We start from the raw sequence: 15,804 nt of genomic DNA, 5'->3' as shown, positions 1-15,804 counted from the left end.
GTTCATGCAGTACAGGCAAGGGGATTTCTTCATTGATGGGTTATAGTAGTGTTGAAAATGTGACGAAGTGGCACATTGGCATAACAGGTGTGCTGCTACCCTGTTTAAAGTTTTCATTCTGGTAGCAGATTCATTCACAGCCCAGCAGTTCTGTAAGGAGTGGGGTTACAGTAGATGAGGAGACCACATGGAGCAGCCAGCAGCAGTTTCAGGTTCAGGCCTCTGTCATGGTATCTACTTCGTGCACTACATCCACTCCCTGGACTTAGTGGGCCATTCCAGGCTCACTCCTGCCCAGTAGGCAGCAGGTCTTATCCCTTGCATGACAGCTATCTTCAGCCATCGCAGTGGAGGTGGCATCACACCACATGCCTACAGCTGCTGGGATGCAACTCATTCATCACAGAGGTGGTTACCATAGCAAGATTCCCTCCCATCTTCAAGCATCACTGACCCAAGGTACTAGGGCATGACTTCTGATGGGGTTGTGTGCTGCACTGGTGTTATCAAAGCAGGGTGCACGTATTGCAACCAGCTGGCTGGACCCAGGCTGTCATCTTGCAGATCATTTGGTACATTCCATGTGCAGTGAGGGGCATGGTCACTACTCCATGCCTACAAAGCATAGATATATTGAGTAAAATAAAGTGCTAATTTTGACGGACAAGTCTTTGAGGACAATCACTGACCTGCAATGCTGCATCAGCTCTCCGCTACCTGCCATCCTGCAGTGTAGCCACCCCTGGGGTCGCTGATATTTGGTGTCAGGTGTGCAGTCTTTGACCCTGTCACCATGTCGTGTGGTGAGAGCAGAAGAATCGGCGAGACCTTTAACTGGCATCTGTGGATGAAGATGATGTCTAGACTGCTGCAGTGTTGCAGTTTCAACAGCTTATGGTGGGATGGGTGCAGTCTGTTTGTTTGTTTATGTTTTTATTTGACTGCAAGTATCGTGGCAAGCTCGGTATGTGGCAGGTAGTTGCAGACAGTGTTCTGTGGAGTGTAAACAAGAATGTTATGTTCTGCAGTATGTGCCAGTGGATGTGGCTCATTGACGAGCAATGTAACATAGTAAAATGTGCAGTGATTCAGGTGGTGAGACCAGGATTATTAATTGTTTTCATTGGGTGAAGTAGTACTTATGGACAGCCACTCAGAGTAGTAGGTTGAAGTAATAAGTATTATTATGATGTGGTTAAATATGGGGATAGCAACATGAATGATGTAAGTCAGTGATATCTATCCTATTTGGATGTGATGAGTGTTGTTGGAGGCTGTGAAACCTGTGCCAGATGTATTGGTAAATGCATATGCCATTGATTTTTGTGCTGTGCTTAGCAGAACTGCAGACAAAGTTGTTTTATTTTTAGGTACTGTGGGAAATGCAAAAGAAGTTGTTGATAGTTATTTTGCAGATGTTGGGAAAGAAACAGTGCAGATGTGCGTGTTTCCTTAGAAGCAGGGTGAACAGAGGGAAAGGAAGAGGAAACAAGTTCATGAAGTTAGTGATGAAGCCGACAGGGCTGAATCGGTGAGGAGTGTATGCTAGAGGTATGGAATGTAACAGTAGTGCGAGTACTGGGTCACAACCTTGCAGAGCACCTGCTGACACAATGGTCATAAACTATGTGAAGGTGTGAGGCAAACCTGAAAATAAATATTCTGGCTAAACAACATGCGAAAGTTAACCTTCAACAATGGGAAACTGTTGCCAGTATAAAGCTGTCATGAGATGCATTTGTTGTACTGGACAAACCAGCTAAACAGTGTACAAAGACACTAAGGCGTAATTCATATGATATTGTACCACTATGTGCCAGGCGGTTGCTTTTTGGTGAGCAGGAGTACTAGAAATCCAAGCATTCATTACAAGGGGAATTCAGTTTGCAACAACCACTAAAGTGAGAGAGGTAAGTGGGGCTACCTGTTGCAGTATTAAGTGGTAGTATCATATGTGGGTGTTATGTGAGGGCAGGCTTAAGAATATGTTTTCTAGGAAAGCCCAAAAGGAACTGTTGTCGCAGTTACAAAGTTCTGAATGATGTTCTAAAGCAACAGGTTAAAAAAACCTTGGATAGACACACAGGATGCTGAGAAGGTGATATGTTAAGGTTAATTGATTAAGAGGGAGAGAGTTCTCCATTGTTATTTTTAGTTTGTAAATGTGGAATGGAGAGTTTGAAGTTTTGCCTGCACAAGCAGGACAAGGTGCCTGGTAGTGGAAATGTGTTTTAGTATTTAAAATAATGAGCTAGGTGTCTGGTAGTGGAAATGTGTTTTAGTATTTAAAATAATGAGCTGGGTGTGGAGCCTTTTGGAGATGTTGGGAGATTAAGCAACACAAGAAGAGATTCAAAGTTGACGAAAGCTGTAGTGAATAGTGAGAGGGTGAGTGTTGATAAGAAATTTATTCCATAGAGAGGTGGATGATGTGAGACCACAGAATAAGCTGTGAGAGTATAGAGAGAATTGCCAAGGGTGCATGACTGGCAGGATGTAAACATGTAAAAGCACAATGTGATGCGATCTCAGGTGGGACCTTTGGGACAGCTCTTCTTATGGAGGAGGATAGTTTAGTGCACTACTATTTATGGGCAAATCTGTGGGAATATGTATTGAAATGTTGCAGCAGAAGCTGGTAGCTGGTGAGTGTGTGCTGTTTGAATTTCAATTACAGTGATAGAGCTCTTCAGTTATTGCAAAACTGACCAGGATTGCTCAGTGAATCAGTAACACATACTTCTTGCAGTACAGACAAGGTGATTTCTCCACCAACAGGTTTCATTAGTGTTGTTGAAAATGGACTAAAAGCAGCACTTTCACATGACAGATGCACTGCTATCTATTTAAACAGTTGTCATTATGGTAGCAGATTCATCTGCAACTCAGCATCTCTACCAGGACAATGGGGGCTATGCCAGATGAGGGGACCACAACCAGCAGCAGTGTCGGGTTCGGGTCTCCATGCTGATACCTACTTCCTGCACTAAGACCACTCCCCAGGCTTATGCTACAGCTCTGCAGGACATCCCAAGTTCACTCTAGCAGCAAGCTGGACTCCTGCTCAGGGGCAGTTGCTCATATCCCATGTATGGCAGCCGTCTTTCTCTATCACGGTGTAAGTGCTGCTGCACCACATGCCAATATCCGCTGGGGCGCAGTCATTCATCAGAGCTGGCTACTGTAGCAAGATTCCCTGCTGTCTTTTAGCACCACTGATGCAAGGTACATGTGGCACAGCTCACATGACGGGGATGTGTGCTGCACACAGAGCACCCATGTCAGCAAAGCTGGGCAGATGTGTCGCAGCTAATTGTTTGGGCACTGGCTATCATCTTGCAGGTCACCTGGTCCGCTCCATGTGCAGTCGGGAGGAGTAAAATAAAGTCAAGTCTCTTTGACCAATCACTAGCGTGCAAATTCTGCATTAACCCTCCACTTCCTGCACTGCAGCCACCCCTCCATCCTGAGAGTCAGCTACACTATTGACCCCTGTCACTCGCCCTTGGGCAGATTACCAGTTGGAATGTGCCTCAAGACCCTCTGCTGGAATCTCTACTGACCCTGCTTAGAGTATACTTCTCATATATTCCCATGCACTCCTTCGTTACTACCTAGACTGTGAATTGGGACTGATCTGTTTCAAGGACCTAAAGTTTGTCACCTCCATGGCTTCTCCTCCCTTTCCTCCATGTAGGAATCTACCACCCATGCCACCTTCACATTGTTCATAACAGATTAACCCATAATTTTTCTTTGTGTAATTAGCCACTCCCACATTGTAGTTACATAGCCTTACAGACAGTAGCTCACACCCTGCTTCTGGCTCTCCAGGCCAAGCATGAGCTTCCAGATTCGTTGCCTCTAATGTTAGTAGACAGTGTGTGGCCAATTGAAATGGTTCTTGGATTCCATTGTTAAAGTGGTTTTAATTTTCAGATCTAACATATACTGGGCCTGGGGAGGACCTCAGTCCTACCTCATCTGCCAGCCACTCTCTGTTTTATTTATTTTTAGGTGCATTTATCACTTTTTTCTGCTGCACCTTACTTTTATTTTTTTCATTGTGCCTACTCATACAGCTCTTCAGTGAAGGCAAAACCTTAAGGACTCCTTATACAAATTACTAGCTGAAAAAATAGCACACGAATAGGCTTTAATGTTTCCTACAAGAGAATGGGTTCTATTCCCATTTTTAACTCTTTGACTATAGCAGATCAGGGCTGGGACAGTTGGAGGGGTGCCACTGCTGCATGCTGAGCCCAGGTGGACACATGACTGCACCCTTTCACCTGCTGACCTGACCATTTCTCTACTTATTCTATTGTTGTCGGTCTGATTGATGCTCAATATGTTTTTAGCTTTTTTACTATTATGGATCTCTTCACCATATGTCTGAAAGGAATTATTGTTACTGTCTTAACCCTGCAGCTGGTTGTAGAGGGGTGGGGTGTGGGGGGGAGGCAATCTCTGGCATGAGGGAGGTTCCTCTTGCTGCAATTGAGCATACTTTCACCTCTCTTTAAATTACTCCTCATCTGTGGCATCAGTAATACATTTTACATATATCACAATTTGATCAAATACTGGCTGACGTCAATAACTCCAGACAGACAGCTCCTTAAATGAGGGTATGGTGACCTCACGTTTTAGTTCCTTAATCCTCCCCCCAACCTACCAACCGAACATTCCATTATGTCATGTGGGATCAGTTCTGGGGTAACTCATCAAGTCAGTCTGAAGTTTTCTAAATAAAAAAGTGTATGTTGCAAATTATATTTGCTAAACACAGTACTCTAATATGAAGCTCTGACACAAACAAATCGGATTGCTGACACAGTTTACATAGATCTTAAGATGATCCAGAGAGAGAAAAACATGTCATCCATGTAAAAGTGTGCAACTGAGGCTGAAGAATAAATGAGAATTGTTTTAAATATCGATACAGTAGTTGTTCTCTTGCACAGTGTGTGTTGGCTATAGTGACAAATTATTTATGGTGTGAATTCAAGAATGTTCTGCAGAGACCTATTCTTTCAGCAGGAGACACTAACTTATGCTTCCCAATATATTTCTTCCTTAATGAAATTCAGCATCTACCTATGCTAATAATAAATATGTAAAACCATTATGCCTGTCAGTAAACAAATTATCAATAGCCTCTAAACACATTACGAGAATTTAATATACCCAGTAAAATCATTGGGATGATACAACTGTGCATGGATGGCTCCCAAGCAGCAGTCAAGTTCAGAGGATCCATATCCCCCCCCCCCCCAACTTTCTAATTAAAACAGGCTTACGACAAGGAGACACTGTTTCATGTGTCCTCCTCAACCTTGCATTAGAGAAAGTGGTTCAGGAGAGTAATTTACATCCATACAATGGTCTCAGATTCAAACACGGTGAAGTAAAACTCCTGGCTTATGCAGATGATATAGTGTTGCTGAGTGACACTGAGGAAGAACTGAAAGATATGTACAGATCTCTCAGGCACAGTGCAGCAAAATGATGCTTTTGATTAACCAAGAGAAAACAGAATATATGGAAATAAGTCTATTCATAAACCCAAATCCGTACTTTGAAGAGTGTCAGATAGACTGTCAGAGACAGAGCACCTCATGTTCCTGCTGCTAAGAAGGTGAGTACACTGTTCGTTTGTTGTATATTTTTATGAGCTTCCAGCAGGAGCAACTTATTTATTTACAGAAACCTGTGTAGTTACTAGATTATTTTTGTAATTTCTTGCGTGTTCGAGTGCTTACTACGCACAAGCTTTTATTTTAATAACAGTGTAGCGTGCCGTAACGCCGTTGCTGTCGACCCTTATATCAACCCTTGGATCATACAGGCTTTTGTTTGTTTTGGTTAGTGTAGCTCAGTGTTGCTTAGACCGTTAGTGAGAGAGCACTTTGAATAGCTGCTGCTAATAAGCTGAGTATACTGTTTGATTTTTGCGAGCTTCAAATGGGAGCGACTGCAGTAATAGATAGGAACTGTGATTGCGAGCTTCAAATGGGAGCGACTGCAGTAATAGGTAGGAACTGTGATTGCTGTGTACAGATGTGGGTTGAGTTGACGACCCTTTGCTCACAGCTCCAGGCTGCGTTGGCTTCAGTCTCACAGCTTGAGGCTGCTGGCAAGGGGCATCACTGTCGAGGGTCAGATGCGGGGATGCGAGAGACTGCGTCGATCACGTCCGACATTTCCCCTGTTCCATCCACTGCCTGCACTGAGGTTGACCCCTTACCCATGGTTAAGTGGGAGATCATTCTGAAGTATGGCGGGCAACAGAAAACTTTCTGAGGGGCCGATTGTAGGGCCTCCTCAGTTCATTTAACGAACTGGTTTCGGACATTATCTGTGGCTGATGATGTCTCAGCCAGATGCAGTCATCCACTATATTCCAGACGAAGCTTCTCAGCCCGCAAGGTCTGGGTGTTCACAAGGGGTGGCTTTGCTGATAGTTGGGAGCTCCAACGTTAGGTGCGTAAAGGGGCCCCTTGGGAACATGGCTGCCAAGGAGGGGAAGGAAGCCATTGTGCACTCCATGTGCATACTGGGGGGAGGGGGGGGGGGAGAGTCATTCTGGATGTGGAAAGGCTGCTTCCGGATGCCATGAAGAGTACAGGGTGCAACCAACCAATTAAGGTGGAGCTCACCATCTGCAGCATCGTCAATAGAACCGACTGTGGTCCTTTGGTGCAGAGCCAAGTGGAGCGACCGAATCAGAGGCTCAGGCGGTTCTGTGATCATGTAGGCTGCAGATTCCTTCACTTGCGCCATCGGGTGGTGGGTTTCCGGGCTCTGCTTAATAGGTCAGGAGTCCACTACACACAGGAAGGGGCTACCAGGTAGTGGGGGCTGTGTGGAGGGGACTGGGTGGGTTTTTAGGTTAGAGGGCCTCAGGGAACCACAGAAAGGGCATCTGTCTAAAAGGGCGCAGGTAATACACAGTAAGTTAATTGTAGAAACGATCAGTATTGTAGTTGTAAATTGTCATAGCTGTGTTGGGATAGAACCAGAGCGCCAAGCCCTAATAGAAAGTACTGAAGCTCAAATAGTGTGGTACAGAAAGTTCAGCAGAAAATTTTTCTAACAATGTAACAGTGTTCAGAAAGGATAGATTAAATACAATTGGTGGTGGAGTATTTATTGCTGTCAGAAGTAGTTTGCCTTGTAGTGAAATTGAAGTAGATGGTTCCTGCGAAATAGTGTGGGTAGAGGTTATACTTGACAGCTGGACTAAACTATTAATTGGGTCGTTTTACTGACCCTCCGACTTGGAAGATATAGTTGCTGAACGGTTCAAAGAAAACTTGAGTCTCATTTCAAATAGGTATCCCACTCATACAATTATAGTCCAGGGTGTATACGACCCGGACAACCGGGAGATCCGAGAAAAACCCGGGAATTTTTTCATCCGGGAGAAAACCGGGAAAAACCCGGGAATTTTTTTAGAATTCCGGGAATTTTGTTTTAGTTTTCAGTTAAATTTTTGTGATTTTGACTGGTAAGACCAAATACTCCAACATAGGATATTACTATACCCATCGTCTGCAGGATAATACTGCAGCAACAAAACATTAACAAGAGGAAGAATAAACGAAAATAAAACTGACGTCGCAAAGGAAATCCGCCATTTACAACAACAAAACATAGTGCTCATACAAGCGTCTGCCAGTGGCAAAGTGTATGAAAGGCTTTAAGAAGACTATGCAATGATTCAAACGACAAATTGCCTCCGATGAGCGTGACGTGACAGCTGTTGACATTATATATATTTGAGCAGTTGCGTATGGGTAGTTCCTTCTCCCGCTTCTGGCTACAGTTGTGTGGCTGGGCGCCACTATCTAGTTTTGCCCCGGTTCGGAAATATCGAAGATCCGGGACTGACGCACAGAGCAGTCTGAGTTGTGGTGGGGAGGTGGCTAGTCTCCATGTGACCCGTGTTTACATTTAGTGATTTTGCTGTTTCCTCTCCATTTATTACTCTCGCATCAAATGATAACAAAACGGATTTCTGTGGCTGCGAGCTATCAAATGAATTAAAATACGTTCGCATAGTTACGGAAGGCTAAAATATGTTATTTTCAGGTTTTATTTCTACCTTTCTGACAGTCAAGCGTTACTCACCTTGCAGAACAATGAAGTTATTTTTGTCGCCTTGCTAAAGATATTTGGCTTTTGCGCTGAGGCAGTCAATTTATATGAAACAGAGTGTTTAATTTCACACTGTTGGCTAGTTTCAACTGTTCGCTGCATTTCAAATGCACTTTTTCCATCTTCTAGCTCGCATGGAATTATGCTGTAATGAAGAACCAAACATGAGATAATACAGTACCGGTACTCAAGAAAATTTACATCCGAATCTGGACATACGAATGTGCACTTTAAGCCCAATTATACATTTTGGTATGGTTCACGAACTTCCGATGAACTTGAAGTGGCCTCTAATGTCTTGTTTCTTTTGTGACATAGTGCAAGATCTTTTAATGTTTTACACGTACGAACATACGGGCTTCCTGTGTCATCGTAGCTTGACCGGTGGCGCCTGTTACCTGACGCTCTCTGGCAACTGCTGAAACGAATCAGTTTCTAACAGGTCACGGGAAAACATTCCAGATGGTGGTTTGAAAAGCGTTACTTTCAAAGTAAATTTCCTTTTACACTAGATGAACAATGTGCGAGAATGTACGATGAATTTCTTAAATCACAGAGCGTTTGACTCTCAATTAAAAATCAACTCTTTGAAGACGACCATCTAGAAGAATTTCGAGCCCAGAAGATCAGACATTTACGTCGTTATTAAAAATTTTACTGGCACACTTGTGTAAAATATCTTAAAGTGTAACACACGCAAAAAAGATCAACATTATATGTGGAAGCTTAGCTTCTCTTGCAGCTTATTAATCTTCGAGACTACGATTATATGTGAAACCTCTGTTTTTCTTGTACCAACACTAAGTACATTAATTTAAACCATCAACTTTTCTTATTTGTGTGTTCTCGCTACTTAGGAATGATCTCGGTATTGGCTGACCACATCACGTGTCCTATGCTGTCACCAGATGGCGAGATCACATGACATGAACTATGACTGGCTTACAAAAGCGCGTCGCAATCTCGATTTAAATGCCTTGGAAAGTAACATGCGGTGTTAGGTGGAATTCGAATTTATATCTTCGTAACACGAAAATATGCAGCGTACATGTTGCTGCTGCACATCAAAGATCTTTCCAAAACGTGTTTTTCCCCCCTGAGTTTCGTTTTCTAAAGTGCCTGGGAATTCTACGTCGGCGTATAAAACCATAAACATTCAAAAGACTGGTAAGTTTTACAGTTCCAAGGAAAAGTATACTCTCACATAACACTGGGAAAAATGTATTTTCACCCGGGAGAAAGTGTATTTTCAACCGAGAAATCCGGGAATTTTTTTCCTAGTCCATGTATACACCCTGTAATCGGTGGTGACGTTAATCTACACTCGATATGCCGGAAAAATTATACGTTTAAAGCCGGCGGCATGCATTTGTCATCCGAATTGTACTGCATGCTTCCTCGGAAAATTATTATGAGCAATTACTTCATGAGCCCACACGAAGCATAAATGGTTGCAAAAGCATACTTGACCTCTTAGCAACAAATAATCTGGACAAATAGTGAGTATCGTGACGAATACAGGGATTAGCGACCACAAGGCCGTAGCTGCTACGCTGAATACCGTAACTCCTACAACCATCAAAGAAACGCAGAGTATATCTATTTAATAAAGCTGAATAAAATATTCTTAACGCCTTTTAAGACCTAGTCTGCACTCCTTCCAATCTGATCGTGTAAGCATAGAAAAGCTGTGGAATGATTTCAAAGAGATAGTATCGACAGCAATTGAGAGATATATACCTCATAAATTAATAAGTGATGGTACTGATCCCCCATGGTACACAAAATGGGTTAGATCGCTGTTGCAGAAGCAGCGAAAAAAGCATGCCAAATTTAAAAGAACGCAAAATCCCCAAGACTGGCAAAGCTTTGCAGAAGTTCGAAATATAGTGCGTTCTTCAATGCGAGATGCTTTCAATAATTTCCATAATGAAACTCTGCCTCGAAATCTGGCAGAAAACCCAAAGAGATTCTGGTCATACATAAAGCACACCAGCGGCAGGACGCAATCGATACCTTCACTGCACGATAACAACGGTCAAGTCACTGATGACAGTACCACTAAAGCAGAGTTGTTAAAGACGATTTTCCGAAACTCCTTCACCAAAGAAGACGAAGTAAATATTCCTGAATTCCAATCAAGAACAACTGCCAAGGTGAGAAACATAGGAATAGATATCCTTGGTGTCGCAAAGCAGCTTAAATCACTTAATAAAAGCAAGGCTTCTGGTCCAGATTGTATACCAGTCAGGTTCCTCTCACAGTATGCTGATACAATAGCTCCATATTTAGCAATTATATACAACTGCTCGCTCAGAGAAAGATCCGTACCTAAAGACTGGAAAATTGCTCAAGTCACACCAATACCCAAAAAGGGAAGTTGGAGTAATTCATTGAATTACAGGCCCATATCACTAACGTCGATTTGCAGTAGAGTTTTGGAACATATACTGTATTCAAACATTATGAAGTACCTTGAAGAAAACGATTTATTGACACGTAGTCAGCACGGATTCAGAAAATATCGTTCTTGCGAAACGCAACTAGCCCTTTATACTCATGAAGTAATGAGTCCTATCGACAGGGGATGTCATTGGTTCCATATTTTTAGATTTCTAGAAGGCTTTCGACACCGTTCCTCACAAGCTTCTTCTAACCAAACTGCGTGCCTATGGAATATCGCCTCAGTTGTGCGACTGGATTCGTGATTTTCTGTTAGAAAGGCCACAGTTTGTAGTAATAGACGGAAAAATTGAGTAAAACAGAAATAATATCCGGCATTCCCCAAGGAAGTGTTATAGGTCCTCTATTGTTCCTGATCTCTATTAACAACATAGGAGCCAATCACAGTAGCCGTCTTAGATTGTTTGCAGACGATACTGTCATTTACCATCTTGTAAAGTCATCACATGACCAAAACGAATTGCAAAATGATTTAGATAAGATATCTGTAATGTGCGAAAAGTGGCAATTGACCATGAATAAAGAAAAGTGTGAAGTTATTCACATGAGTACTAAAAGAAATCTGCAAAGTTTCGATTACATGATAAGTCACACAAATCTGAAGACTGTAAATTCAAATAAATACTTAGCGATTACAATTCAAATACCCTAAATTGGAACTATCACATAGATAATGTTGTGGGTAGAGCCAACCAAAGACTAGGATTCATTGGCAGAACACTTAGAAGGTGCAACAGGTCTACTAGAGAGACTGTTTACACCAGGCTTGTCTGCCCTATTCTGGAGTATTGCTGTGCGGTGTGAGATCCACATCACGGTGTGGGATCCACATCAGATGGGACTGACGCATCACATCGAAAAAGTACAAAGAAGGGCAGCTCGTTTTGTATTATTGCGAAGTAGGGGAGATAGTGCCGCAGACATGATACATGAATTGTAGTGGCAATCATTAAAACAACGGCGTTTCTCGTTTGCGACGGGATCTTCTCATTTCAATCACTAGTTTTCTCCTCCAATTGCGAAAACATTCTGTTGGCACCCACCTACATAAGGAGAAATGATCATCATGATAAAATAAGAGAAATCAGGGCTCGCACAGAAAAATTTAAGTGTTCGTTTTTCCCGCGCGCCGTTCGAGAGTGGAATGGTAGAGAGACAGCTTGAAGGTGGTTCATTGAACCCTCTGCCAGCCAATTTATTGTGAATAGCGGAGTAGTCACGTAGATGTAGATGAAATTGACCACTCTAAATTCAGAAAAATTCTTCAGTTTAAATACCCTGAATCACGTTTCAGCAGTAAAAATATCATAACAGTGGATACAAACGAAATAATAGCCTCAGGGTCAAGATGTCTGTACTCGCTAAGCAACCCACTCAGAAGTAAAGCACAAAGATGAAGATACACAACACTATCATCTGCTCCATAGTACTGTACGGTTCAGAAAGCTGGACGCTTACAAAGAATAAAAGAGAAAAACAGAATGGTTTCGAAAGAAAAGTAATGATAAAAATCTGGGGACCTGTGCTGGAGAATGGCTTATGGAGAATTCGAAAGAAGAATGAAATTTATCAGTTAATGAAGCAATCCATTATCATCTAGAGATAAAATGTAGGAGACTGCAGTGGGCTGGACATGTGGCTAGAATGGAGAACACCAGAATCGCCAAGAAAGGATTTGAAGGGACTCTCCAGGCAACAAGACCATTGGGCCAAACTCGTACAAGGTGGAAAGATGACATAGAGGAGGACATCGCAGCATTAGGAATTTCCGCAGGGTGGAGAGAGACTGCGAGAGAGAGAAGGCGGTAGAAGCAGATCGTTGATGCAGCGTATGGTCTGCAGGGCCTGTGATTGCTGAGGAGAAGAAGAAGAAGAAGAAGAATTGCGTCTGTCTGTCTGTCTTTGAACATGCTAATCTCGAAACTGCTATACGAAGTTTTATGGGGTTTTCACTGGCAAATTCAGCCTGCTCGCGGGTGCTGTGCACAATATTAGGCAGGTGTACCAATTTCTTTGGCTCTTCAGTGTAATTAATTTCTTAGACTATATTCAACTAATCGTTTTGTTAGGATGAAGTTACACGAGGCAGCTATTAATAACACAATTGTACAGATATTTTCATGAAAACAAAAACTTATCTTTAGTGCACTAAGCTGTTGTGAAATGTTTCCTCACTGTAACATGTATTATCTAAAGTTTTAATTGTTGTAGAAACTTTCAGTATGTGTTTAAGGATGGGATGAGACAAAAGCAGGAAATTCTACCACACACAAGTGCTGTGCTGAACAGTCATGTCAACCATTTCAGATAATATGAAACCTTTACATAACAAACAAAACTGAGGAATGGCTACCACTCGCCTATAGTGCCACATAAACACATGTAACAGCATAGGTACTTGACTAACTTTAGAGCTACTGTACCTGGTATGGTTGCATTTTGGTATCTGTGTATGAAGTTCTCGGAATCACCATGAGAGGTCAGCGCTAGTGCAATGACATTGGACTGTTGCCTGTAAACATGTGCCACGTCAGTGCTCTTGGAAGAGAGCTGTGGTGGTGACATGGCTCTGTTGTTGTTCCCACGTAGTGATTTGCGGAGATACAAAAAAAATCGAAATTCAAGCAGAAAAAAAATAGAGATTCAAGCAGTGATTAAGTACTTTGTGAAGAAAGGTAAGAAAGCAAAGGACATTCATGTTGATTTCCAGAATACACTGGGAAACTCTGATCCTTCTTATTCAACTGTTGCCAAGTGGAGAAATGAATTTAAATTTGGTAGGAAGAGCTTAGATGATGATCCATGCAGTGGTCGGCCAAGATGTGTCACTACTCCAGAAATCATAGTAAAAGTGCACAAAATGGTCATGGAGGTTCGCCAATTCAAAGTGCATGAAATTGCTCATTGCTTGCCATATTTCATCTGAAAGAATACACGAAAAAAGCAAGGAAGAAAATCATCTTCCATTAAGATAATGCACACCCACATGCATGAGCCATCACCGTGGCAAAATTACATGAACTAAAGTATTAATTGTTGCCACACCCACCTTATTCACCTGATATGGCTCCGTCAGACTTCCATCTCTCCCCAAAACTGAAAATTTTTCTTGGTAGACAAAGATTCACTTCAAAAGAAGAATTGATAGCCCGAGTTGACAACTATTTTGCCGACCTGGAGGAAACTTGTTTTCGAGATGGGGTCAAAGCACTGGAACATCGTTGGACCAAGTGCATTAATCTACAAGGAGACTACATTGGAAAAAAAAGTGAAGAAAGAAAAAAAGTACTATTTTGTTTCGAGAACTTTTCAAACCACCCTCATAGTTGGGTGTATTTTTCCTAGCGAAAGAGTGGTAGCTCAGAAGGGTTTCTGCACTAGTACATGTTTCCATGTTCCAGTCAGCAATTGCTGAGTTCTTGCCTTTTCTCATGTTTCCTTGCTGTATCGTTTGTGGACTTGGTTATTTTAGTTAATTTTTCTGTAAGCTTGGCTCCACTGTGTGAGTCATTATCTGCTTCAGTTTATATGTGGCCTTGTGATAAGCCTCTGTAATGGCCCACAATTCTTTTTCCAAGATAATGTCTTACACTGCTGTCTTGAAATGACTTCACTTACCTTTCAACAGCTGGTCAGCCATCTGGTTTCATCTGTAAGTGTTAAGTAATGAGTACCACAATGTTAAGTAGTTGTGGAGGACGCCTCTTAGTGTTTGTGGCTGTTGCCACCTAAGTATTCATATGTAACCTACATGACTGTTGGTAAACAAATTAGTATTTATAATTTCATGGCTGCTGTTAACTAATACATGTCAGCTATACACAGCCTTGTGTCTTGTCTGTTAATGTATGGTGTGATGTTAGTCCTTTGAGTTATTAATGTCAAACATTATTTATTTTTTGCTTAGAAAATCAAATTTATTTTTCTTTTGCAGACAGATGAACTATCCTTTCAAGAAGGTGATTTGCTGTACGTTTTTGACCAAGTGACAGACCCAAATTGGTGGAAAGCCCGGTGTGGGAATAGAACTGGTCTTATCCCCAGCAATTATGGTAACTACTTTATATTTCTTCACAGTAAGCCATAAAAATAATAGAAAAACAGAAGCTCAGCAGTCATCATTAACAAGACTACACCCATGTATTAAAGAATCATATTAACTGAAATCTAAAGTTAGTATGGAAATTCAAACTTTATTATATAATTTACGTTACTTGGAAGCTGAAACTGGCAAATGAAAAATGTGAAATGAAGCTATGCTTTCTATTCTATATTTTGAGAGGTACTGAGAAAGGAAGTGAAAGATGTAAATCAAAGGGAAAATTCACTCAGAAAAATTAGACAAGAGATTTTATTGTTTGTCAGTGTGTCAGCTCAACAGCAGATGGTGTTCTGCCGTTCTTACAAAGACCCACTCTGTCACAAATTGTGAGTCATTTATCCCAGTATCAACAATAATTTTCATACATAGAATGAACTAATACATTGGTACAATATTGTGAAAAGGAAAGTTGTTACTTACCATATAGTGGAGATGCTGAGTTGCAGGTAGGCACAACAAAAACACTGTTACAATTAGCTTTCGGCCAGTAAGACCTTCATCAGAATTAGTCAGCAAACACACACACATACACATTCACACAGCTGCAACTCACCCAAACATAACTGCTGTCTCAGACAACTGGCAGTGTGGCCTAAGTTGCCTGAGGCTGCAGTCGTGGGTGTGAGTTGCATTTGCGTGAGTGTGTATGTGTGTGTTTGTTATCTGATTTTGATGAAGGCCTTACTGGCCGAAAGCTAATTGTGACATAATTTTTGTCATGTCTATCTACGACTCAGCTCTCTGCTATATAGCGAGTAGCATCTTTCCTTTTCACAATATTGATACAGTCTATCCTGGATTTTCCATTGTTTGACTAATAGGTTGGTAGGTAGAAATAAGTAGTACAAAGTATTAGCTTGCATAGCAAATGCTGCCATATGGATAAACCATATTACACAAATGATAAGTTATGGTACGAGGAGGCCTTTCATTCAGTGACAGAGAGCAAAAAGTTGAAATAAATAAATAAAATTATTGTGTGCTTGTTTAGGCAAGTTGTTCTCTATCACAGATTGAGAGATATTCTGGAGAGGGAGATCAACATTAAATATTTAATGATAGGAGATTTGAAAACG

At 41.7% G+C, this 15,804-nt stretch overlaps 1 protein-coding gene across 1 annotated transcript in view; it reads left to right on the top strand.

The window, feature by feature from the left end:
• The window catches only part of LOC126481691 (osteoclast-stimulating factor 1-like), a 78,358-nt gene that overhangs the window by 32,412 nt on the left and 30,142 nt on the right, over positions 1-15,804 (top strand). Inside the window, exon 3 of the mRNA XM_050105633.1 lies at positions 14,561-14,678. Coding sequence (XP_049961590.1) covers positions 14,561-14,678 — 118 coding nt within the window. The remainder of the gene's footprint in view (positions 1-14,560; positions 14,679-15,804) is intronic.

This window comes from Schistocerca serialis, chromosome 5 (genome assembly GCF_023864345.2).
Source record: "Schistocerca serialis cubense isolate TAMUIC-IGC-003099 chromosome 5, iqSchSeri2.2, whole genome shotgun sequence".
NCBI classification, from domain to species: Eukaryota; Metazoa; Arthropoda; class Insecta; order Orthoptera; family Acrididae; genus Schistocerca; species Schistocerca serialis.
Note: the sequence above shows the minus strand (reverse complement) of the source record. Positions and strands in the feature narration are given on the sequence as shown.